The 26,897-nt window shown below is 42.4% G+C and overlaps 1 protein-coding gene across 1 annotated transcript in view; it reads right to left on the reverse strand.

Annotated features, from left to right (window-relative positions):
• ADAMTS17 (ADAM metallopeptidase with thrombospondin type 1 motif 17) overlaps positions 1-2,755 on the reverse strand; it is a 348,762-nt gene extending 346,007 nt beyond the window's left edge. The window contains exons 1-2 of the mRNA XM_029239604.1: positions 2,612-2,755; positions 1,775-2,145 (exon numbers count right to left, since the gene is read on the reverse strand). Coding sequence (XP_029095437.1) covers positions 1,775-2,145; positions 2,612-2,690 — 450 coding nt within the window. The 5' untranslated portion in view covers positions 2,691-2,755. The remainder of the gene's footprint in view (positions 1-1,774; positions 2,146-2,611) is intronic.
• Between the last annotated feature and the right edge of the window lie 24,142 nt (positions 2,756-26,897).

Here is a 26,897-nt window from a genome sequence, read left to right on the forward strand (position 1 = left end):
CCCTCACATGGTGCCAAAGGGAAGGACAGTCTTCCTGAAAACCTGGAGGACGGAAGGGAACTCTCACTGCTCATAAGCCATCTGTGAGAGGGCCCAGTACTCACTCTGAGGATTTTAAATCAATGTTATCCAGATTTCCACCCTCGGCTCCTTCACAGATAGCGCCTCGCTGGAAACTTTACACCAAGAAGTATAAACTCTGACCTCTACAGAAACTCACTAAACCGCAGCAAATGGGATTCAGATGTTTCCATGTTCAGTACAGTGATGTGACCTAGACTTTAAACACTTTGGCAAAAACAGGAAAAATGATGTGGGCCTTCCAGTCCCTCCCAGAACATGATACAGCCTTGACCCGAGTCCTTCGGTGACCTGAGTCTTTTTCACCCCTACTTAAGCCTCCTCACCCATAGCCCACATTCCCCACCCCTGTTCCACATTAGCTCCTACTAGGCCCCCTCCACGGTCCATTTTCCTTGTTTAACCAAAGAAGCCAATTTCTCCCAGCCCAGCAAAAGGAGATCACATTCTGATGAGGACTCAAAAAATCCTAAAAGGGGAACTGGTGAAGGCCAAGTCTTGGGAATTACTCCCCAAGTTCCCCTACACTGCTGGAAAGAGAGCAGAAGTCTCATATAAAGACTTGGACCCTCAGGGTTTCTGGCTTTGTTGCAGATTCGTGCCAACTTGTTGCACACTATGTGGATAAGAGCTAGAGAATTCTAGACGGTGGAGCAAGATAAGGTGGAGGTGGGGGAAGCAGTTTCTTGTGCCAGGGAAGGACAGACACAAAAGACTATCAGAAATCACTTCCCCAGAAGATAGAGGAACATTCTCTGAGCCCATCCCAGGCTCTGACGGGTGGGGGCAGCCCATCTGCCAGCCATCTGCGCTCTATGGGGGCACGATGGAGAAGCTGGGAAGTGTTTGTCTGGGCACCAGTGTAGCCAAGTGAGCCAGTGTGAGCACAGGCAGGGTAGAGGCGCACAAGAACTTCCTCCACCCCTCGGAGCACTGCCACGGGTGCCGCAAATGCAGCAGGGTGGGGTGGTGGAGGAATTACTGCCACATTGAGGGAGCTTCTGGGGATGACATTGTTCATCACCAATGTAAGCATTCCTCAGGCCTGGCTGAGGGTGAGTGCCAGACAAATGTCTGCTTGCAGTGTAAGGTAAAAATATTAGAGACACCCTCCCTTTCCTGGTTCTCACGTTTCAACTAAGAAGAGTAGGTTAGTGGCCCGTCGGGGGACCCCTCCAAATATCCTTTCCCAGGTACATAAAGACTCAAAAGGACAGAAAGGAGGTCAATGCTCCATCCCCACATCCAATAATAGGTGAGCTATACACATATAGATAGGTGTTCCTCATGACACGCACACATACACACCTGTGCAGATGCAAATAGCGTTCTCTCTACACCTGGGTCAAGCGCACCTCTCAGTCTAGGGGCTTGACGGATTTCATCTCTGCTGAACATGTGCTCCCTGGGCGGGCTGCGGCGTATCTCGCTATGCAACCCCATATCGGCGCTGGCCTGGCGCACCTCTGAGGCTTAGAACGGCCAGTGGAAGGTACTGGATAACAGGTCGCTTCCCCTTTCTAGCCCTCTGCTCACAGACCCTCTGGAAGGTTGGGGATGCTCTCTCCCGCCAGCGGCAGAGCACGCCGGAGGCCCCACCCCAATCCCAGCCCTCCCCGGGAACCACCTCTCACCCCCACCCTCGGCGCCGCGACAGATCGCCAGGCAGACCCGGAGGGGGAGCGGGCAGTACCAGGCCGCCGGCGGCGCCGCAGGCGCTAAGCGAGACGAAGGAGCCGGGGTAGCCGAGCACGCTGCCAGAGTAGAAGCACAGTTCTGTGGGGCGTCCGCGGCGCCCGGCTGCGCCGGTCTCCTCCACCTCGAAGCCGCCGGACAGGAAGCGCAGGTCACGGCGCAGCTGCAAGTACAGGTCGCGCCCAAAGGCCGGCAGGTGCAGCAGCAGGGCGCGCTCGCCGGGCCGGACGCGCGGGACGGCTGGGGGCGCGCGGGGGCGCCGGCGCCTGCGGGGCCCTGGAGCGCCGGGCAGCGGCGGCAGGTGCACGTCTTCGGGGAGCACCCGCCGCGGGAGCACCACCTCCACGTCGGCCGCCGCGTCGCCGACAGCTGCGGGGAGAAAGGAGACGCGTCAGCGCGGCGGGGCCCGCCCTCCGGCCCGCCGGGCGCAGGGTCCAGCGCTGGGCATCCAGCTCCAGCTCGGAGACAGCGCGGCCCCGAGCCGGCGCGCTCTTCCATTCCCTCGCCCCAGCACCTCCATGCCAGCCAGAGCCTCCGCCCGTGCCCCGCGCCACCGCCGGAACGGTCTCCGGCGCGGCCGCCCGACCACCTCCGGGGACGCGGCCGCGGCATCGGCGTCCGGAGAACCGGCGGCGGCGCGGCCTCCCGGCAACCGCCCGGAGCCCAATCCTCCGGCCGCGGCCCGCGCCCACTCGACCCCGGAGCTGTCAGCGGTTCGCCGCCGGAGCCGGGCCGCGCGGGCAGGCGGAGGCCGCCAGGATGCCTCCGGAGGGCAGGGGGAAGGTGGCCGCGAGAGGCACAGGCGAAGAAGAGGCAGTGGGAGAGGGAGCGCTACCTGTGCCCGGGTCCAGTCCCCAAACCAGCAGCAGCAGCAAGGGCAGGACGAGAGGAGGCAGCAGGGCGCCGTCACACATGGTACTTGGGAGGAGTAGCCCCCCCCTCCCCGGACGGTCGCGGCAGAGCAGGAGCGCGCGAGGCGGCGGCGCCAGCCGGAGTGAGCCTTCCAGTCTTTGGAAAAAGTAATTAGCGCTGCGGACAAACCCAACGTGGTAAATCCCAAGCCCCGCCTTCTCCTCGGAAAGCGGGAGGAGATTGGACTCTCGCTTTCCCCTGCCCCGCCTCCCCCTTCTCTATTGGCTAGTGTGTGTCTAAACCAGGGTGCGTAGTTAGGTTGCAAGCACTTTCTTACACGTGGTTTCTGGGCAGTGGCGGGGATGGGACACCAGGTGGCGCAAGGGAGCCGTCTGGAGCAGCGCGATCCCAGAGGATCCGGGAAGACACCTGGCTGGTCTTCAGAGTTTGTCCCCATTTTCGAAACCCTCTCTGATCCTGCTACTCAGCTTCCCAAGAAGACAGGCCAGAAATCGTCCTAGCCAACCGAGTTCACCCGTAAAAGCACCTTCTCTCTGCATCTAAAGTAAAACCAGTTTTGGTTGTTTGTGGGTGGGCACTTTCATGCACAATGTGCACAAATTTGCGCCGGATGCTACCTCCAAAGCGCAGTGTTTATGCAAACCCTTCACACCCCTGTCGTCTTTATTCTCACGGCAGCCCGTGGAACAGGCGAGATCACACCCTCTTACAGACTGAGAAACTGAGGGAGAGAGAGCTTAAGGAGCTTACTAAGTTACCCAGTGAGTTTCTGTCAAAACAAGAGCTAGAATTTGTGGTCCAGACTTCCGGCCCAGTGCTGCTCACTACAAACAAGAGCCCTCCACGGCAGGCAAGAAGGAACATTAGCCCGGTGTTACAGGTTAGGAAACGGGCACAAAGTGGCAAAGGCCGGACTCAAACCCAAGTCTTCTGGCAACAGAGTGAGTTCATTCTTTTCCCACCAGGGTATAACTGAGGTCTGCAAGAAAGGTGATTCCCTTAGCTTCCTGAGGAACGTCTTGTAGAAAACAAAACAAAACAGAATGAACTGAAGTGGTCGCTCCCCTTCCTTCCCTGTCCTGCCCGTTTCTGTTTTCTCAATGCAGAGGGGCTACAGCACTCCTATTGGACTCTGCTGAGGGCCTCTCAGAATCTAAAATTCATCACAAGGATTACATGTCATCAGAAGGAATCCAGAGGTGAACACTGTCCAGCTTTCATGACATTTAATCAACCCTAGGAGTGGACTGTGTCACTGATTCTCAATAAAGCCTAGCACTCTCACTACTGCAAACTTGCTGCTCTGTGTTTCCCTGGGGTGTGGCTGGTGGAATCATTTCCTGCTCTGTCGACCCCACCCTCCACTGCTCCAGGGGCTGCCACTCACTGCTGGGCATCTAAAGTTCCTGGAAGCCTCCACACACGTCCTGCTCATGGACAGGTTTGGGTCTTTTTTCCTCTCCTTTGACAGCAGCCTCAGCCAACTGAAATTTCAGCAGCATCTTCTGGTGGCACAAGATAATCATGGTGAGCTTTTTGGTGTAGGTTTGTTGGCCAAAGAGCCACCTCAAAGGCCCGCCACTGAAAGCCAGGGAGTAGCAGCCCCACTGCCTCGCAAGAACAATTTTGCTATTGGAGTCCGCCTGAAGTAATAGTCATCAACCTATCAGATAGATGATGCTCAAATGCATTAGTCCGTAGGGACACGCAAACTGAAACAACAGCAAGATGCCATTTCATCTTCCAGCCTGTCCAAAACTAAAGAGCTTGGAAATATCAAGGATTGGAGAGGACACTCTCCTGCCCATGGGTGGGGGTGTAAATTGGCACGGCCACTTTGAAGAACAAGTGGGCAAACTGCAGTCAAGTTTAAAATGTACACACCCTAGAACTCTGCTATTCCACTCTTGTTAACTAACACAGTTAGTGGTAGTTAACAAGAGTGGAATAGCAGAGTTAACTGGCATGTGTAGAAGAATGCTCACCACAGCACGTTATTAAAAGCAAAAAACTGCAAAAACCTGAATGTTAATCATTAGATAAATGGCTAATTGAGTCCAGAAATAAACCCATGCATAGACAATCAACTAATATTTGACAAGGTAGCCAAAAATACTCAAGGAAAAAGGGTAGTCTCTTTAAAAAATGGTGGTGGGAAAACTAGATACCCATATGCAAAAAAAAAAAAAAAGAGCTTGGACCCCATCTTACACCACTCACAAAAAAAAAAAAACACAAAAACTTGAAATAGACTAAAGATAAATGTAAAACTTGAAACTGTAAAATGTGTAGAAGAAAACAAAGGGAAAAATCTCCTTGACATTGGTCTTTGTAACAATTTCTTAGATGACAACAAAAGTGCAAGAAACAAAGCAAAAATCAACAAATGGGACTATATCAAATCTAAAAGTTTCTGCATAGCAAAGGAAACCATCAACAAAATGAAAAGTCTACCTACAGTATGGGAAAAAATATTTACAGACCATATATCTGATAAGGAGTTAGTATCCAAAATATATAGGAAATTCATACAACTCATTAGAAAAAATAATAATAATCCAGTTTAAAAAAGGGAAAAGAACCTGAATAGACATTTTTCTAAAGAAAATGTCATACAAATGGCCAACAAATACATGAAAAGGTGTTCAAGATCACTAATCATCATGGAAATGTGAATAAAAACCACAACCTCATACCTTTTAGGATGTCTATTACCAAAAAAACAAGAGACAACAAGTGTTGGCAAGGATGTGGAGAAGAGGGAACTCTTGTGCACTTTTGGAGAGAATCTAAATTGGTGCAGCCACTATGAAAAGCAGTATAGAAAAAAAAATTCCATGGTACTACCACATGATCCAGCAATTCCACTTCTGGGTGTATATCTGAAGGAAGACATTAAACTAAGTGAAATAGGTCAGTCACAAAAAGACAAATACTGTATGATTCCACTTATATGAAGTACCTAGAGTAGTCACATTCATAGAGACAGAAGAGAGAATGGTGTGTACTAGGGGCTGGCAGGAGCAGCAGCAAGGATTTAGTGTTTAATGGGTACGAAGTTTCAGTTCGGGAAGATGAAAAAGCTCTGAAGACAAATGGTGTTGATGGCTGTACAACAATGAGAATGTACTTGAAGCCACTGAACTGTACACTTCAAATGGTTTAAATGGTAAATTTTATGTTATGTACATTTTCCCACAATAAAAAAAATTGCTTAAAAAAGGAAATCATAACTATTTGCTATGATCTCATTTCATCATAACACACAAATTTCCTGGTCTTAATTTTGTGGAAGGGCAGGGCTTAATCTCATTTCACAGATGGAGGAGGGCTGGGGGGGGTGGGGAGGGGATAAAAAGCAAGCAAACAAGCAGGCAGAAGCCCTACAGGTGACAATGGCAGTCTGAATGTGATGTAAGGGAAGCCCTCTTTTTTGTCTGGGAATCAAAACAGTTTGTTGTGCTCACGGATGAGAAGGATCCTAAACTTTTCAGCTTGTCCACTGCTTTTTCTGAACTGCCCCTTTCTGGTGGGCAGTGACCTTTTCTGATTATGTTGTCTGGAACTGACCCCCAGCAAGTCGGTTATATTGACTCTCCTGGCCTCTTGGATACTCCCTGTTTGGACGCTGGTCTCCATCATCATGACCACTGCTATTGTTAATGAAAGCAAGACAGTCCCAAAAGCAGCACAGATTCTGCCAAGAGACACCATGTTCAACTGCCAAAGTTAGAAATAGAGGGCCAAAGACACAGACTGGGCAGAGCACAAAGAGGACTGCAGGCACTTAGGCAGAACGTGACCCTCCGTAATCCCCCCACTCAGAGCTTTGTTGAGCTGGTAATTGATGGGTCCAGGTGTCAAGACTCACGTGTAAACTAGATCTGCGTGTAGGTGGAAGGAGACCCTGTGCCCTAGATATCACTAGGCATTGGTGGGGTGGTGAGGAGAGAGGGGGATTCCACATGACAGCCTCCTCTTACTAAATTCACTTCCTTTTGAGGCAAACAACCTTCCTTCCTGGGAGCCAGTGAGATGCCACATCCTCTCCAGCAGGGGGCGTCCAGCATCAGTCCTGTCTTCCCACAGCAGGCGCCAGCTCCCTGCTTACTCCAAAGACCTGGTTTTTCTAATTTATATTTTACTCTTTCCCTGTTGAGCTTGGATCCCAAATTTCAGCTTCTTGGCTAGCATCCCAACCCCCTGAGTGAATACTGCCAAACTCTCCCTGTGGGGTCTCCAGGCCCCTCCCTGGTTCCAGGAATTCTGGCAGTGTCTGTTCACTATGAATGGGTGCCCCAGCTGCATGAGGCCATTCCTGCCTGACTCTAGGAATGGCCCTGTCTGGGAATTCCTGCTGCCCTCCATTCATGCTCACCCAATCAAGTCCCTGTTCTGATATTGCTGAACAAGTCCAAGTTACTACTCCTTTGAACACTGATTTTTCAGTCTAGCTGTTACTTGTTCAGTCAGGGTTGTACTAAGGTATTTCTAGCCCTTACCCTTTCCCAACATCTTGGCTGTTCCCCTCCTCCAGACTGTGCCTCTGAGGTCTCAGCCTGCCTTGGAGCTGAGTGTCTGTGGCCTTCAAGTGTCCCCATTGTTGAAAATACAACTCCATCCTCATGTCCTTCTGAAGGTCACCAGAGGCACCATCTGACCGGGAGGCAGCCCTTGCAGCCCCCATGTCTGAATGAGCAGGATAAGGGCCTTTAGTGCTAGACTTGAGCTCAGAGCTCTATCCCAACCAACTCCTCTTGCCCGAGGACAATTGAGAAAAGCAACATATTTTTCATTGTTCTGCAGCACACCTTTTCTTTCTTCCATGTCTTCCCTTTTTTTTAGCATTTCCTCTCAAGATTCCTGAGCCCTTTCTCTCCTAGTCCTTCCTTTGCTCAAGGAAAGCACCTTGTCTGGTATACAAGGCTAGGCTAACACATAACGCAAGTAAAGGCTGAAAAACAGGATAGACACAAATCTATATTTGATTTAGTAAATGCAAATGGTGATGGCTGAAATTGGTGTGATGATAGAATATTCAATATGTGGGACTGGATGGCTGTCTAGAAACTTGGGCAAAGCCTACATTAGATTCTATGATGGTTTTTAAATATATCCGTTAATTATGACCCTATTCCCTTCAACAGGTGGAAACTAACTCTTCTGCTTAGAAAGTGTAGAGGACTTGCTTCTAATGAATAGAATGTGTTAGGAGTGATGCTCTGTGATTTCTGGGGGTAGGTCATAAAAAGAATGCGCCTCTGCCTGTCTTTCTCTCAGATTATTTACTTTGGTAGAAACCAGTGGCATGAGGACACTCAAGCAGCCCTGTGGAAATGCCCATGAAAAGGAAACCAATATGCCAGAACTAAATGACTAGCCATGTGAGGGAACCACTTTGGAAGCAGATCCTCCAGCCTCAGTCAAGTTTTCAGATGATTTCAGCCTCCAGCCTTAAGAGTCTGCCCCAAACATGTGAGCAGAAACAAGCCATCCCCACTGTGCCCTGGCTGAATCCATGACCCACAAAAACCAAGAGAAAATAAATTATAATTAGTTTTTTAAGGCTTTAAGTTTTTTGGTGGTATATAATTTGTCATCCAGCAATAGCTAACTAATACAGACTCATAACACATACTAAAATTAATTCCAAAATAGATTAAAGATTGATATGAAAACATTCATATAAATGTAGGAGGTGGCCATCAGGAGTTCAGTGTACTTAGAAGGAAAATGCAGGGTGAGCAAGTTGACTACATTCACAAGAGCAGCCAGACAATTGGTTGGTCCCTGTGCATGGCTCCTACACCAAGACTTGACCCAGGTCCATGGATGAAACTGACCAGCTTGCCTTGGAAGCAATGAGTGTGGATGCTTGGATGCGTGAGCACATGTGTTAGGCACCATCAGAGAGAAACTGGGAGTCCTAGTACCCAAGGTAAACAGAAACACTTTTTTAAAATGTCATACAAGAAGGAAATATAATCATAATATGTGCTTGGCTCTGCAGAGAACAACTTTTACATACTTATCATAATGTAAACACTGTGAGATTTTTTTTGTTTTGTTTTGTGAATTTTTGAATTTTATTTATTTATTTTTTATACAGCAGGTTCCTATTAGTTATCTATTTTATACATACTAGTGTATATATGTCAATCCCAATCTCCCAATTCATCCCACCACCACCACCACACCCCCACCACTTTCCCCCCTTGGTGTCCATACGCTTGTTCTCTAGATCTGTGTCTCTATTTCTGCCTTGCAAACCAGTTCATCTGTACCACTTTTCTACATTCCACATATACACGTTAATATACGATATTTGTTTTTCTCTTTCTGATTTCCTGAGTTTTAACTGTTCAAATCAACCAGAAGAAATGCCAGAATAAATCATTCTGGCTCCAGAACCAACTGTAAAAGTTATTGCCCTTCATAATGAAAAAAATGAAAGAATAGAAAACAAAAGAGAAGAGATGGAAAGCAAAAAAAAAAAAAAAAAAAGATGAAGAAAAGTGTAGAAGACAATTACCCTCATCTTCCAAAGTGAAGAATCTAAAGAAATCATCTATGTTTGATAAAATAAGAAATACATATATTTTTTGAATTCACAAAGGTAACCAATAAAAGAAGTAAAAATCTCTCATATTGGGATAGGAATGTTATAAAAGTGAGGTAAATCCTTATCCATCATAGCAGTAAATCAATTGCTATATCTAATCTTGATATATAGAAAATATTGGTATAATTACAGTTTTTTAATGATATGAAGGAAACCATCAGAAGAACTAAGAATAGAAATAGTTAAAAGGGAATGAGTCTGGAGTTAGAGAGAGTTGGGGGCAGGTGTTGTAGTCTCACACTTCAAGGATATCTTTATCATTTGCTTTCTTTAACTATTGAATGCAGTATTTTTTAAAAATTGAATCTTTTTAAAAATTTCAATGTCTTTCCACATTTAATATACTTAAACATATTGCCTTTGTTTTTTCAAGTAAGATGCATTTGTATACCATAATATACACAAACTACTTAATCCTTGCAATAACCTTGTAAGGGAAAAAATATTATCTCTCATTATAAAATAGGGAAAGTTAGCTAGAAATACTAACAATTTGCACAAGATGACTTAATAGGTTATTGCCTTAAAAGTTATAAATTCTTAAAACATTGACCATTTCTCACACAAATACCATGAGAAAAGAGTTCCACTTTATGGATGAAAATGTAATGGCAACAAAGATAAATAATTTTCTCCTGGATCCCAAGGATGTAGTAGGTGAGCATGGTTCCCACTTCCTTCTTGCTTTGTCTGTAGGAAGTGGTGAGCATCAACACATGCATCTGAAAGCAGGAAATAAGAAGGCAAGAAGCAAGGCCTCACCATTACCCTTTGACGTGGCTGTTATTAACCACATTCTACAGGTGGGGCCATAGTGTTAGAGAGAAATAAGCATCGTGATTATCAGGGTCACACAAATGGTCAGTGGGGCAGCTGTGATATGACTCAATGTTGGGGAACCTCTGTCACGATGGGGGGTGGATAGGAAGAAATAGGAAGTTCAAATGCCTGTGAATTTCTTCTCAGAACCTTGGTTTTCTCATGTGTAAAAGGAGAGGGCGAGTTAGGTCATCTCCCTTTCAAACTTAAACTTGATTTTAGCCTACCAATTCAAACAATCCTTGGAAATGTAAACAAGGGCTTAGGGGTGTCCTGGTACATTATAGGCACTGGGTTCTGTTAATTGAATAAATAAAACAGTTGTATAAAATCAGAGATTTCTGAAGCCATGAAGACTTGGTAGGTGGTCAGAGATAAAGAAGCATCAAAACCTAGATTCATTTATTGTCATTCTTCTCTGGAGTAATTTTAATTCAACAGGTTAATATAGGTTTGAGTTTTAAAAAAAACAAAGGCTTGGATATCAAAAAGTTTTCCACACTAGCTAGAAAAGGAAGGCCTCTATTAGTTAACTAATACTGGTATTTCTTCACAACAATCCCTGGCTGGTCATCTCATCTCATGAGTGTGTATTTCAGCACCCAACACCTTGACATATACCACAGCTCGACAAATAGCAGGCACTCAATAAATATCTGCCAAATTACCAATAAATTATGGGTTTCTCCCCTTTCTTATATATCATCCAAAACTTTCTTCCAAGATTAAACTTTGAAATACAAAGCTTGGCAGAGAAATTATAATCAGATCTATTTGTCAAAAACCTTTGGTTGGTAGTATCAGAAACCCACAGAGTTCAAGTGAGCACAAAGAGGGTGTTTGTTACAAGGTATTTAATATTCTAAAATCAATCACTACAACTCACAATATTAACAAACTGAGAAAGAAAAATCCCATGATCATCTCAGTAGACATAGAAAAAGCATTTGATAAATGCCAACACTCATTCCTGATTTTAAAAAAAGAATCTCTCAGGGAGGGGGAGCAATATAGGAGTAGGGGGGAAAAGGTTATTATGGGATTATACAAAATCATGTATGTGAAACTTTTGAAAATTGTAAAGCACTATAGAATTTTAAAAATCTTTCATTCAAAAAAAAAAGAAAAAACTCTCAGCAAACTAACAACCTGATAAAGGACAGATAACCTACAGATGACACACACTTAATAGTAAAAAACTTAAATACTTTCTCCCTAAGATCAGGAAAAAGTGAAGGATGTCTGCTTTCATTATTTCTTTTCAACATTGTACTAGAAATTCAAGCTGATGCAATCAGGCAAGAAAATAAAAGAACCCAGATGGGAAAAGAGAACTAAAATTGCCTTTGTTCACAGATAATATGATCATCTTTATAGAAAATCCTATGAAATCTATAAAAAAAAGTTATTAAGACTAATAAGTTCAGGGAGGTTGCAGGATACAAGACCAAATAAAAATTTCATTTGTATTCCTATATACCAGCATTGAACAAACAAATTAAAATTTAAAAAAATAACATTTACAATAGCATAAAAACCATGAAATACTGAGAGATATGCCTGACAAAAGATGCAAAAGTCCTGTACACTGAAAACTACAAAACATCACAGAAGACTGTGATAATTGAGGAGATATACAATGTTAATAAAACTCAATATTTCTAAAATGTCAGTTTTGGGAATACCCTGGTGGTCCAATGGTTGGGACTCTTTGCTTTCACCACTGTGGGCCTGGATTCAATCCCTGGTCAGAGAACTAAGAGCCTGCAAGCCACACAGCATGGCCAAAAATAAAAAGAAAATGAGCTTTCCTCAAATTGACTACACATTCAATGCATCCAAAAAAAAAAAAAAAAATCTCAGCAGATTTCTGGAGAAATTGACAAGCTAAGTATAAAATTTATGTGGAAATGCAAAATCCTAGAAAACACTCTGAAAGAACAATTTGCTGAACTATCTGATTTCAAGATTTATTGTAAATCTACAATAATCAGGGCAGCCTAATATTTGCATGATGTTAGAATATGTCAATGGAACAGAATATAGAGTCTAGATATATCCACATGTATGTGGACAATGGATTTTTGGGAAAGGTGAAGAGGTAATCAAGTGGAGAAAACATACTCTTCAAACAAATGGATTAGAAAAATTAGATATCCATAGAAAAAAAAATTAACATGTATACCTTGCATCATATATAAAATTAACTCAAAATGGATCATAGACCTAAATTAAAACATGAAACTTTCAGAAGAAAACACAGAATAAAATGTTTATGACTTTGGTTTAAGCAAAGATTTCTTAGATATGACACCAAAAGAATGATCAAGAACATGCTGAGGGGCCGAGCCAAGATGGTGGACTAGGAGGACACGGAATTCGTGTCTCTGCAGAACTAGGACACCTACCAGGCACCAGTGGGGGACCACAGACACCTAAGGGGATGGGAGGAACACCCAGCAATCCAGCTTGCGGGATCTTGGTTCCCAGGCCACAAGTTAGGCCCGAGCTCCTATGGTGGGAGCTCCAAGTCCAAACCACTAGACTAACAGAGAGCCTCAGACCCCAGGGAATACTAATCAGAGTGAGGCCTCCTGGAAGTCCTAATCTCAGCACCAGGACCTGGCTCTATCCAACTGCCTTCAAACTCCAGTGCTGGACGCCTCAGGCCAAACAGCCAGTAAAACAGGAATACAGCCCCACTCATAAAAAAAAAATTTTTTTTTTTTTGTGGTTCACGGGCCTCTCACTGTTGTGGCCTCTCCTGTTGAGGAGCACAGGCTCCAGATGCACAGGCTCAGCAGCCATGGCTCATGGGCCTAGCTGCTTGGCGGCATGTGAGATCTTCCCAGACCGGGGCACGAACCAGTGTCCCCTGCATCAGCAGGCGGACTCTCAACCACTGCACCACCAGGGAAGCCCCCAATTTTTTTTTAATGACAAAAAATTATGTTACAGATGAAGGAGCGAGGTAAAAGCCTACAAGACCAAATAAATGAACAGGAAATAGACAACCTACCTGAAAAAGAATTCAGAGTAATGATAGTAAAGGTGACCTAAAATCTCAGAAACACAATGGAGAAAATACAAGAAACAAAAAGGATGTAGAAGAACGAAAGAGCAAACAGTGATAACACAATAACTGAACTTAACTATACACTACAAGGAATCAGTAGCAGAATAACTGAGAAGAACGGATAAATGAGCTGGAAGATAAAATGGTGGAAATTACTGCCAGAGAGCAGAATAAAGAAAAAAGAAAGAAAAGAATTGAGGAGAATCTCAGAGACCTTTGGGACAACATTAAATGCACCAACATTCAAATTATAGGGGATATATAGAAAATATATAGAAAATATTTGAAGAGATTATTGACGAAAAATTCCCTAACATGGGAATGGAAATAGTCAATCAAGTCCAGGAGGTGCAGAGAATCCCATACAGGATAAACCCAAAGAGAAACACACTGAAACATATATTAATCAAACTATCAAAAATTAAATACAAAGAAAAAATATTAAAAGCAGCAAGGGAAAAGCAACAAAGAACATACAAGGGAATCCCCATAAGGTTAACAGCCCATATTTCAGCAGAAACACTGCAAGCCAGAAGGGAGTGGCAGGACACTTTTAAAGTGATGAAAGGGAAAAACCTACAACCAAGATTACTTTACTCAGCAAGGATCTCATTCAGATTCGATGGAGAAATTAAAACCTTCACAGACAAGAAAAAGTTAAGAGAATTCAGCACCACCAAACGAGCTTTACAACAAATTCTAAAGGAATTTCTCTAAGCAGGAAACACAAGGGAAGGAAAAGACCTACAAAAACAAACCCAAAACAATTAATAAAATGGTAATAGGAACATACATATCAATAATTACCTTAAATGTAAATGGATTAAATGCTTGAACCAAAAGACCTAGACTGGCTGAATGGATACAAAAACAAGACCCCCTCTCTCTACAAGAGACCCACTTCAGACTTAGTGACACATAAAGACTGAAAGTGAGGGGATGGAAAAAGATATTCAATGCAAACGGAAATCAAAAGACAGCTGGAGTAACAATTTTCATATCAGACAAAAGAGACTTTAAAATAAAGACTATTACAAGAGACAAAGAAGGACATTAAATAATGATCAAGGGAACAACCCAAGAAGAAGATATAACAATGGTAAATAGTTATGCACCCAACATAGTAGCACCTCAATACATAAGGCAAATGCTAATAGCCATAAAAGGGGAAATCGACACTAACACAATAACAGTAGGGGACGTTAACACCCTAATTTCACCAATGGACAGATCATCCAAATGAAAATAAATAAGGAAACACAAGCTTTAAATGTCACATTAAACAAGATGAACTTAATTGATATTTATATGACATTCCATCCAGAAACAACAGAATACACTTTCTTCTCAAGTGCTCATGGAACATTCTCCAGAATAGACCATCACTTGCATCACAAATCAAGCCTTGGTAAATTTAAGAAATTGAAGTTGTATCAAATATCTTTTCCGAGCACAATGCTATGAGACTAGATATCAATTACAGGAAAAAAACTGTTAAAAATACAAACACATGGAGGCTAAACAGTATGCTGCTAAATAACCAAGAGATCACTGAAGAAATCAAAGGGGAAATCAAAAGATAACTAGAAACAAATGACAATGAAAACACGAAGAAGCAAAACCTATGGGTTGCAGCAAAAGAAGTTCTAAGAGGGAAGTTTATAGCAATACAATCCTACCTCAAGAAATAAGAATCATCTCAAATAAACAACATAACCTTAAACCTAAAGCAATTAGAGAAAGAAGAACCAAAAAACCCCAAAGTTAGCATAAGGAAAGAAATCGTAAAGATCAGATCAGAAATAAATGAAAAAGAAATGAAGGAAACAATACCAAAGATCAATAAAACCAAAAGCTGGTTCTTTGAGAAGATAAACAAAATTGATAAACCATTAGCCAGACTCACCAAGAAAAAAGGGGAGAAGACTCAAATCAACAGAATTAGAACTGAAAAAGGAGAATTAACAATTGACACTGAAGAAATACAAAGGATCATGCGTGATTACTACAAGAAACTATATGGCAATAAAATGGACAACCTGGAAGAAATGGGCAAATTCTTATAAAAGTACAACCTTCCAAGACTGAACCAGGAAGAAATAGAAACTATGAACAGACCAATCGCAAGCACATAAATTGAAACAGTGATTAAAAATCTTCCAACAAACAAAAGCCCAGGACCAGATGGATTCACAGGCAAATTCTATCAAACATTTAGAGGAGAGCTAACACCTATCCTTCTCAAATTCTTCCAATATAGAGCAGAGGGAGGAACACTCTCAAACTCATTCTATGAAGCCACCATCACCCTGATACCAAGACCAGACACAAATGTCACAAAAAAAGAAAACTGCAGGCCAAATTCACTGATGAACATACATGCAAAACTGCTGAATAAAATACTAGCAAACAGAATCCAACAGCACATTAAAACGTTCATACAACATGATCAAGTGGGGTTTATCCCAGGAATGCAAGGGTTCTTCAATACACACAAATCAATCACTGTGATACACCATATTAACAACTTTAAGGATAAAAACCATATGATAATCTCAATAGATACAGAAAAAGCTTTTGACAAAATTCAACACCCATTTATGATAAAAACTCTCCAGAAAGTAGGCATAGAGGGAACTTAACTGAACATAATAAAGGTCATATATGGCAAACCTACAGCCAACATCATTCTCAATGGTGAAAAACTGAAACCATTTCCTCTAAGATCAGGAACAAGATAAGATTGCCCACTCTCACCACTATTATTCAACGTAGTTTTGGAAGTTTTAGCCACAGCAATCAGAGAAGAAAAAGAAATAAAAGGAATGCAAATAGGAAAAGAAGAAGTAAAGCTGTCACTGTTTGTAGATGACATGATACTATTCATAAACAATCCTAAAGATGGTACCAGAAAACTACTAGAGCTAATCAATGAATTTGGTAAAGTAGCAGGACACAAAATTAATGTACAGAAAGTTCTTGCATTCCTATACACTAATGATGAAAAATCTGAAAGAGAAATTAAGGAAACACTCCCATTTACTATTGCAACAAAAAGAATAAAATACCTAAGAATAAACCTACCTAAGGAGACAACAGACTTGTATGCAGAAAACTATAAGACACTGATGAAAGAAATTAAGGAAGATAAAAAGAGATGGAGACATATACCATGTTCTTCAATTGGAAGAATCAACATTGCGAAAATGACTATACTAACCAAAGCAACCTACAGATTCTGTGCAATCCCTGTCAAACTACCAATGGCATTTCTCACAAAACTAGAATAAAAAATTTCACAATTTGTATGGAAACACAAAAGACGCTGAATAGCCAAAGCAATCTCGAGAAAGAAAAACAGACCTAGAGGAATAGGCTTCCTGACTTCAGATTATACTACAAAGCTACAGTAATCAAGGCAGTATGGCACTGGCCCCCAAACAGAAATATAGATGAATGGAATAGGATAGAAAGCCCAGAGATGAACCCATGCACATATGGTCACCTTATCTTTGATAAAAGGGGCAAGAGTATACAGTGGAGAAAAGACAGCCTCTTCAATAAGTGGTGCTGGGAAAACTGGAAAGCTACATGTAAAAGAATGAAATAAGACCACTTCCTAATGTCATACACAAATGTAAACTCAAAATGGATTAAAGACCTAAATGGAAGGTCAGACACTATAAATCTCTTAGAGGAAAACAGAGGCAGAACTCTCTATGACATAAATCACAGAAAGATCCTTTTTGACCCATCTCCTAGAGAAATGGAAATAAAAACAAAAATAAACAAATGGAACCTAATGAAACTTACAATCTTTTGCACAGCAGAGGAAGCCATAAACAAGACAAGAAGACAACCCTCAGAATGAGAGAAAATATTTGCACACGAAGCAACTGACAAAGGATTAATCTCCATAATTGACAAGCAGCTCATGCAGCTCAATATCAAAAAGCAAACAACCCAATCCAAAAATGGGCAGAAGACCTAAATAGACATTTCTCCAAAGAAGATATACAGATTGCCAGCAAACACATGAAAAGATGCTTAATATCACTAATCATTAGAGAAATGCAAATCAAAACCACAGTGAGGTGTCACCTCACACCATCAGAATGGCCATCATCAAAAAATCTACAAACAATGAATGCTGGAGAGGATGTGGAGAAAAGGGAACCCTCTTGCACTGTTGGTGGGAATGGAAATTGATACAGACACTATGGAGAACAGTATGGAGGTTCCTTAAAAAACTAAAAATAGAAATACCATATGACCCAGCAATCCCACTACTAGGCATATACCCTGAGAAAGCCATAATTCAAAAAGAGTCATGTACCACAATGTTCATTGCAGCTCTATTTACAATAGCCCGGACATGGAAGCAACTTAAGTGTCCATCAACAGATGAATGGATAAAGAAGCTGTGGCACATGTATACAATGGAATATTACTCAGCCATAAAAAGAAACAAAATTGAGTTATTTGTAGTGAGGTGGATGGACCTAGATTCTGTCATACAGAGTGAAGTAAGGCAGAAAGAGAAAAACAAATACCATATGCTAACACATATATATGGAATCTAAAACCAAATGGTTCTGAAGAACCTAGGGGCATGATAGGAATAAAGATGCAGACGTAGAGAATGGACTTGAGATCCCAGGGAGGGGGAAGAGTAAGCTGAGACCAAGTGAGAGAGTAGCATTGACATATACACACTACCAAGTGTAAAATAGATAGCTAGTGGGAAGCAGCTGCATAGCACAATGAGATCAGCTCAGAGCTTTGTGATCACCCAGAGGGGTGGGGTAGGGAGGGTGGAAGGCAGATGCAAGAGGGAAGGGATATGGGCATGTATGTATGCATATAGCTGATTCACTTTGTTATGCAGCAGAAACTAACACAACATTGTATAGCAAGTATACTCCAATAAAGATGTTAAAAACAAAGAACATGTTGATAGACTGAATTTTATTGAAATTAAAAACTTTTGCTCTACAAATAAACACTGTTAAGGAACAAAAAGACAAGACACAGGCTGGGAGACATAGTTGCAGAGCATATATCTTATAGAGTATTTGTATCCAAAATATATAAAGAACTCTCAAAACTCAATAATAACCTGGGACCTTCCCTGGTGGCACAGTGGTTGAGAGTCCACCTGCCAATGCAGGGGACACGGGTTCGTGCCCCGGTCCAGGAGGATCCCACATGCCGTGGAGCGGCTGGGCCCGTGAGCCATGGCCACTGAGCCTGCGCGTCCAGAGCCTGTGTTCCTCAACGGGAGAGGCCACAACAGTGAGAGGCCCACGTACCACAAAAAAAAAAAAAAAACCTGATTCAAAAACAAGCAAAGATGATTCACTTTGTTATAAAGCAGAAACTAACACATCATTGTAAAGCAATTATACTCCAATAAAGTGTTTAAAAAAAAAGGAAAGAAAAAAACAAAAAAAAAACAAGCAAAGGACTTGAATGGACATTTCTCTGAAGAAGATAGACATATGGACAATAAGCACATGATAAGATACTCAATATCACTAATCATTAGGGAAATGAAAATAAAAACCACAATGAAACACCACCTCACCACTCATTAGAGTTAGAATGGCTACTACCAAAAACAATGGAAAATAACAGTTGTTGGTAAGGATGTGGAGAGATTAGAATCCTCATACATTGCTGGTGGAAATGTAAAATGGTACAGTCTTTGTAGAAAAATATATTTCCTCAAAACGTTAAACATAGAATTACCATGTGGCTTAGCGTATAGAGTAGGGATTATAGGGTTGGAGAGTTATTGCTTAATGGGTATAGAGTTTCTGTGTACAGCAGATGATGAAAATATTTCAAAAACAGTGGTCATGGTTGCACAATGTCGTAAATGAATATAATGATATTAAATAGTATACTTAAAAGTGGCTAAAAAAAAGTGGCTAAAATGGTAAATTTTATGTTCCATATATTTTACTACTGATAAAAATCTCAATAATAATGAAACACACACCCCATTTTTTTAAAAATGGGCAAAATATTTGAGTAGACATATTACCAAAGAAGATATACAGATGGAAAATAAGATTTAAAAGATATTTACTATCATTAGTCTTTAGGAAAATGCAGATTAAAAATCACAGTGAAATAGCCACTATATATCTATTAGAATGGCTTTTTTTAAACTGACCATACCAAGTTTTGGAGAGGATGTGGAGGAACTGGAACTTTCATATACTACTAATAGGAATACAAAATGAGACAACCACTATGGAAAACATTTTGGTAATTTCTGTTGTATTGCTGTCTATTTCTCCCTTCAGGTCTGTTAATATTTGCTTTATATTTTTAGGTGTTCTTATGTTGAGTGCATGAATATTAAAATGTTTTATCCTTTTGCTGAATTGACCCTTTTATCTTATAATGACCTTCTTTGTCTCTTATTACAGTAATTGTGTTAAAGTTTATTTTGTCATATAAGTAAACTACCCCAGCTTTCTTTTGGTTTCCATTTGCATGAAATATTTTTTAACCATCCCTTTGCTTTAGGTCTGTGTCTGTGCTAAAAGCTGAAGTGAGTCTCCTGTAGGCAGCATATAGATGGATTTTGTTTTTTCAATCCATTCAGACACTCCATGTCTTTTGATTGAAGAATTTAGTCCATTTACATTTAAAATAATTATTAATGGGTACTGATAGGTATGTACTTACCTTGCCATTTTAACTGTTTTATGGCTTTTTGTTTGCATTATTCCTTTCTTCTCTTGCTGCTTTTCTTTGTGATTTGATGATTTTCTGTAGTGGTGTGCTTAGATTGCTTTCTACCTTTTGTATATCTACCATAGGTTTTTGTTTTGTGGGTACCATGAGGCTCACATAAAGCGTCTTATATATATGAGTCTATTTTAAGCTGATAACAACTTTGGATGCATACTAAAGCTCTACATTTTTACTCTCCCCATCATTTAACTTGTTTGGTGTCACAATTACACTTTTTCACCTTGTGTATCCAATAACAATTATTGTAGTTATTGTTATTTTTAATGCTTTTCTCTTTTAACCTTCAAACTAGATTTATAAGTTACCCACAACCATTACAAAATTAGAGTATTCTGAATTTAACTGTATATTTACCTTTACGAGTGAGATCTATACTGTCATATGTTTTCCTGTTACTAATTAGTGTCCTTTCTTTGCGGCTTGAAGAAGCCCCTTTAACATTTCTTATAAGGCTGCTCTAGTGGTAATGAACTCCTTAAGCTTTTACTTGTCTACAAATTCTTCATCTCGCCTTCTATTCTGAAGAACAATTTTGCCTGGTAGAGTATTCTTGATTGGCAGGGTTTTTTTCTTTCAGCACCTTGAATGGACCACGCCACTCCCCTCTGGTCTGCAAACTTTCTGCTGAAAACCTGCTTATAGTCTTATGGGAGTTCCTTTTTATGTAACAAGTATTTTTCTCATGTTGCTTTTAAGATTTTCTCCTTGTCTTTAACTTTTGACAATTTAATTATAATATTGTTTCAGTGTGATATTCATCTTATTTGGAGCTCTCTGGGCCTCCTGAATGTGGATATCTGTTTCCTTCTCCAAGTTAGGAAATTTTTCAATATTATTTCTTTGAATATGCTTTCTGCCCTTTTCTCTCTCTGTGTTTTCTCCTTCTTGGAGCCCTGTAATATAAATATTGGTCTACTTGATGGTGTCCCATAAAAGTCCTTAAGCTCTCTTCACTCTTTTTCATTCTTTTTTCCTTTTGCTCCTCTGATTGGATGCATTCCACTGCCCTGTCTTCAAGTTTGCTGATACTTTCTTCCACTTAATCTAGTCTAGTTCTGAACCCCTGTATTAAATTTTTCTCTTGAGTTTTTCTATTCTTCAGCTCTGTGATTTCTGTTTGGTACTTTTTTCTATCTCCTTGTTGAAATTCTCACTTTGTTTCATGCATTGTTATCCTGACTTCAGTGATCATCTTTATGACCATTATTTTTAACTCTTCATCAAGTAAATCACTTATCTCTCTTCATTAGGGTCTGTTTCTGGAGTTTCATCTTGTTCTTTTGTTCGGACATATTCCTCTGTTTCTTCACTTTCCTTGACTCTCTGTGTTGGTTTCTGTTCATTAGATAAAAGAGTTATCTCTTATGGTATTGCTGGGGTGGTCTCCCATAGAAAATGAGTCTTATCATTCAGCCCAGCTGGAACTCTTGGTTGTCGCTGAACTCTTTGTGATTGTCCAAGAAGCCTACTTTATTTTTCATGGCTCCTAGTCATTGAGGGTATGCCAAGACCTCTCAGTGTCTCAAGGAGAGGATCTCAGTCAGCACCTAGGTGCAGGCTGTTTGGAAGAGGGACCCTCAGGCAGCAGCTCTCAAAGTATGGAAAAGACCTTTCAGGGAAAGAATGGGAGATGAGCATTCTCCCATTCTTTCTCCCATAGGAAACCTGGGGAGATAGCCAATTAAGGCTTGTTTCTTTGTTTGCTACAGTCCATGGGACCTGAAATGCAAGCCCCACTGGCCACCAGAGCCACATGATCAAGGGGTGCATCTCCTGGGTGGCAGCCACAAAAGTCAGATGTGCACAAGTTCTTCCCAGGGAGACACTGATGACTCTAGCCTGGAGTGAGTCAGAGGGAGAGCACAGACACAGAACTCACCAGCCTCCTTAGTCTCCACGAAAGATCACAGTCAACCCCTAGATGCATGCTAAATTAGAAGCCTGACTGACCCACAAGCAGCTTTTGAAGTATGCAAAATACCTCTTTCAGGGATAGAGTGGAGAAGGGCATTTCTGTCTGCTCTCTCTGTGCTGAGCCCTGGAGAGATAGCCATAGTGAGTCCTTTCTAGCCTGTTAAGAACTATTTCTTTGTTTGATTTAGCCTTATAGGTCTGGTTGCAAGCCATCCTCAGGTGGAAGTCCTCAAAGTTGGGATGTTAGATGTTGGGTCCAAACCTACTCCTCAGGAGAAGCTGGGACTTGTGAGTTCCCTTGAAATTGTGTGTTGCTGTGCCGGGGATGGGGTTTATGGTGAGAACGTGTCTCAGTCTTTCCTATCCATTTAAAAAAAATTATTAAAATGTTAATATATTTTATTTATGCAATATACATTTCATTTCAATCAATTTCACATTACTGTTCTCCTCAGATGAACTGCTAAATTCAAATGTTAACTCTAGAAAGAACAACATGCGGTCATCTAGGACTAAATATAAATACTTGAAAGAGCGGAAGAGACTTCTAGTTATTCCTAATTTTCATTTTCCCTTTCTTCCTCAATAATAAATGCCCTGAATATTAGTTGGGTTCATGGCAATATAGATACCATGGTATTTCTTAGTCCCTTTTCCAGCCAGGTTTGACCATAAGACTGAGTGGCACCGGAGGGAAATAGGAGGAGGTGAGGTCTGTCACTTCCAGGTGGTGGTCTTCAAGTTAGAGGACATTCCCTTCTCCTTGATATCTTTCATTCTGATGGCTGAGTGGTGGAGATGAAGAATGGATCTGGAGCTATTATCTGAGATCAAAAGATGGAAGCTAGATGTCCTATCCATTTTGATGTGGGTATTTTCTTGCTCATGCAGTGTGCAGGAATCACTCAGCTAGTTTCTGGATTTCTTTCAGAGGTAACTACTCTTTGTGTGGTTATAGATTCTGTGTGTTCATGGGAGGAAGTAAGTTCAGGAGCCTCCTATGTTGCCATCCTTGGCCATTTCCTTAAAAGTTAAACATACATGTACCTGTAACAGAGAAAAGCAAATTCTGACTCCACGTTCGATCTGTTTCTTTTACTTTAACCTTTGCTTTTCGTTGCTTTTGTTATTATAATCACTGTCTATAGCTGTAAGTATACATAATGGCCTGCCACAGGGAACCCTGCCCCTCTGCCTGACTGTTAAACTAAAGTGCCTTTGTTCAGCTCACAGAGAGACATTCTGACCCTGCCCACCTGTGAATGGCTGCAGAAAAAAGAAATTAACACATCCCCTGCCCAATTCTGGCCAAGCAGGAGATATTTTGCAAGATAAATGGCCCTTTTACTTTACTTCTTCACCTCCTCTCCCTCTCTGTTCTAGAAAAGAAACTGGCATCCAGACCCCTATAAGTTGGTTTTTTTGGGTACACTAGTCCGCCATCTTCTCGGTCTGCTAGCTTTCTGAATAAAGTTGCTATTCCTTGCCTCAACACTTGGTCTTCTGATTTATTGGCCTGTCGTGCAGCAAGCAGAGTGAGCTTGGACTCGGTAACATACACAGCCATTCTACTCTTGGGTATGAAAGTATATGTTCAAAGATTTGTAAATGAATGATCATGACAGTTTTGTTTGTAATAGCCAAAAACTAGAAACAACCCAAATGCTCATCAACAGGTGAAAGGATAAACAAATTATAGAATACACTATACACAATGGTATATACAATGAAATACTACTTGACAATAAACAAGATTAAACTATTGATTACATATGACAATATTAATAGATCTCAAAGCAATTATTGAGTGTGATACTGAGCAGGACCCTGGGTCTGTGGGGCTCCTGGGCACTAAACCTTTCTGTGTTGCCCATTTCTTTGATTACAGGAAATAGCCATAATTCAGCCTCCATGAACTTCCCTGAGTTCCAATGGGCAGATTCAAGCATTTGCTAATTAGGGAAGGGAGCAGATGTGAGACCGGGGAGAAGCAGGCAAGAGAAAAAATAGCACAGCCTTGGGGCAAGGTGTTTGTTCCCCATCAACAGATACACCCAACAATATCTTTTGAGCTGTTTTGCAGATACTGAAACCCCCTCCAGGTGGGAGAAGTTAACAGTTAATGATGGTATGCTGCCTACAAGCATGTAGACCCCAGACCAGTTGAAAACTGAAGGTTGATGATGCTGACTCTTACTTACCTCACCACCAACCCATCAGAAGAATGTCCACGAGCTGATCATGCCCTCTTTGAACCATTATTATAAAATTTCTCACTATCCTCTCCAAGTTGGGACACATAATTTCTCGATCCAGGAGCCCACTCTGCCCCCCTTTGCCTGGCAAAGTAATAAAGCTATCCTTTTCTACCTCACCCAAAACTCTGTCTCTGAGATTCGATTTGGCCCTGGTGTACAGAGAAGTTGAGCTTTCAGCATCAAGTAGAGGAAGCCACACTAAAAAGAGTATAGGATGGGATTTTATTTATATAAAATTCTAGAAATGCAAACTAATCTGTGGTGACAGATCACTGTTGCCTGCGGGAAGGGGTGGGTGCAGGTATATGGGGAAGGAATTACAAAGGGACAGGAGGGAATTTTGGAGGTGATAAACATGTTCACTCTATTGATTGCAGTGATTGTTTCATGAGTGTATAGGATGTAAAAATTTATCAAATGGTACACTTTGTGTGCAATTTGTTGTATGTCAACTCTATCTCAATAAAGTTTCAAAAGCCATGTTGAATTTAAAATGCAAATAATGGGATAAAATTTTGACAATACTTTTATGTAATTAAATCTCAAAACATCACTATTTTGAAGACAGAAAGTGGACTAGAAAAACTTACATTAAATAGGTAGATTGGATTCCTCTATTGGGGAGTGGAAGATGAGGGATCAAGGGAAAATAATGGAAGAAAACAAAGGAGGGTCTTTGGGTGGCCCTGTGATGATACCATGCAGAGTATGATTAAATCAAATCTGTCCAATTAAGATTCTGTGGGCTGGGATGAATTGGGAGATTGGGATTGACATATATACACTATTGATACTATGTATAAAATAGATAACTAAGGAGAACCTCCCTGTATAGCACAGAGAACGCTACTCAGTGCTCTGTGGTGACCAAAATGGGAAGGAAATCCAAAAAAGAAAGGATATGTGCATACATATAGCCGATTCACTTTGCTGTACAGCAGAAACTATACTCCAATAAAAATTAAAAAAAAAAAAAAGATCCTGGGAGCAGGGAGGTTGGGTGCTGGGGGGAAAGCTGGAGGGAGGAGAAGAGAGAAAAAGAGAATTGTAGGGAGGGAGGCAGAAAACTAAAGGGGGGAAAAAAAGAAGGGTGGGAGAAACGGACAGACACATCAAGCTGAAAGATAAATGGATTTTGTAGAAATGACTCTCCAGTTCGGCTTTGCAAACATGCACTTGGCTAAGGGCCAGACAAGGCCTGAGCTATCTACGGGTGAAGTTACACGGTTATCAAATTCCCCTTCCCTGGAGATTTTCAAAGCTGTTGCCAAGAAGAGGAGGGGAAATCCATCCCTTTGTCTCTTTTCTTCCTTGGACCAGATTTCGTGTTTCCTCGCCTTATTTCTCCCCGGGGACCCTCCAGCCCCCGCTTCCGAGGATGAGACATGGGAGTTGGGCAAAGTGTGGGATGAAAAAAGCGAGGAAAGTGCTTGGTCCTGTGGTTTCACAAAGCCACAAATGGGCCCCCCAGACCGGGTGGGAATCCAAGCCCCCGTCAAAGCTATTTCCTTAGAGCCTGGGGCCAGGTACGCAGGGTCCTTGCCCTCGCCTTCCTTTCCCCCCTTTCCCGGCGCCGTGAGGAGAGGAACACCGGGGTGGCCCTTGCCCCTCTTGCGCCCCAGGGCGTGGGCTTAGGCAGGGCTCTCCTGGAACTCGCGTCTTTCAGGGGGGCGGGGGCGGGACAGGGAGTTCCCTCACTGGCCCGAGACCCTCTCCAGGCACCTCCCAGCCTCTGGGCCACCTCCCACCCGCTGGGCCCTGGCAGTTTCGCTGGGTCGCTGGCTCGGAGAGCAGGAAGTTCACAGCTTCGGGGGCAGCGCGTGGAAAGTCTTCTTCGGGAGCGGTTTCACAGCCCTCCTCCACCCGGGTGAGGGAGGGCGCGCGGTTGGGGTCGCCAGACTGGGGTGTTGGGGAATAGGTGGAGGTGGGGGGAAGCCTTGAACTTGGCCAGCGCTGGTGCTTACTCTAGCAGGGGCATCCGCAGGTCCCATCCTTTTCAGACTGGAAATACTTTATTATGATAAAACTGAGTTCCCAGAGCAAAGGTCAGACCTGCGGCCAAAGACACGCGGGGATCTTCAGGTGGGCAGAGCCACCAGCTCGTCTAACTGGGGGTAAATTACATCACTGAAGAGAAAGGGGTCGTGAGGGGCAGGGGGTGGTCAGGGACTTCGAGTGGGGGTGGGGTTAGGAGAAGAGGCTGAGGGGGTGGAGGTGGGCGAGCAGGGATGAGATGGACGGCGGGGAAACGGGGATTGGGGGTGGAGAGGGCTGGGGTAGGGGTTGGGGGTTGCGGGGGTAGCTAGGCAGAGCCCAGAGATGGGGAAGAGGAAAGGGGACTTTCTGCCCACTCCACTCAGAGACCTGCGCGCCCTCCCCTTCAGCTTCCTCTTTCTCCCCGTCCCCCCTCCCACGTGGTGCCTGCAAGGCTGAGCAGGCCCTGCGGGAGACCACAGACTCCCTCCCACAGTAGACCCAGCCAGGCATTTTCCCTGAGAGCTCTATTCAGTGACCACATTGACCACTGTGTTCTTGGATGTCCCTCCTGGACCCAAAGCCCATAATTTGACTTGGTTTATTGAATTGTTCCAGGGTTTGTGTGGGGTTTTTTTTTGTTGTTGTTTGTTTGTTTTGTCTTTTTCCTTTTAGAGACAGGTATAATGAGATCGTCCTCGTGGCCCATTTAAGAGAATCAGGGATCAAAAACCAGCCATCATTCAATGCTATCTAGTTGTTACCCTAAGCTGAGTTCCGTTGCTGGGAGGGGAAGGAGTTAGCCCTCCCTGTT

This window comes from Monodon monoceros, unplaced genomic scaffold (assembly GCF_005190385.1).
Source record: "Monodon monoceros isolate NGI ecotype Baffin Bay Population unplaced genomic scaffold, NGI_Narwhal_1 Super_Scaffold_21, whole genome shotgun sequence".
Lineage (NCBI taxonomy): Eukaryota > Metazoa > Chordata > Mammalia > Artiodactyla > Monodontidae > Monodon > Monodon monoceros.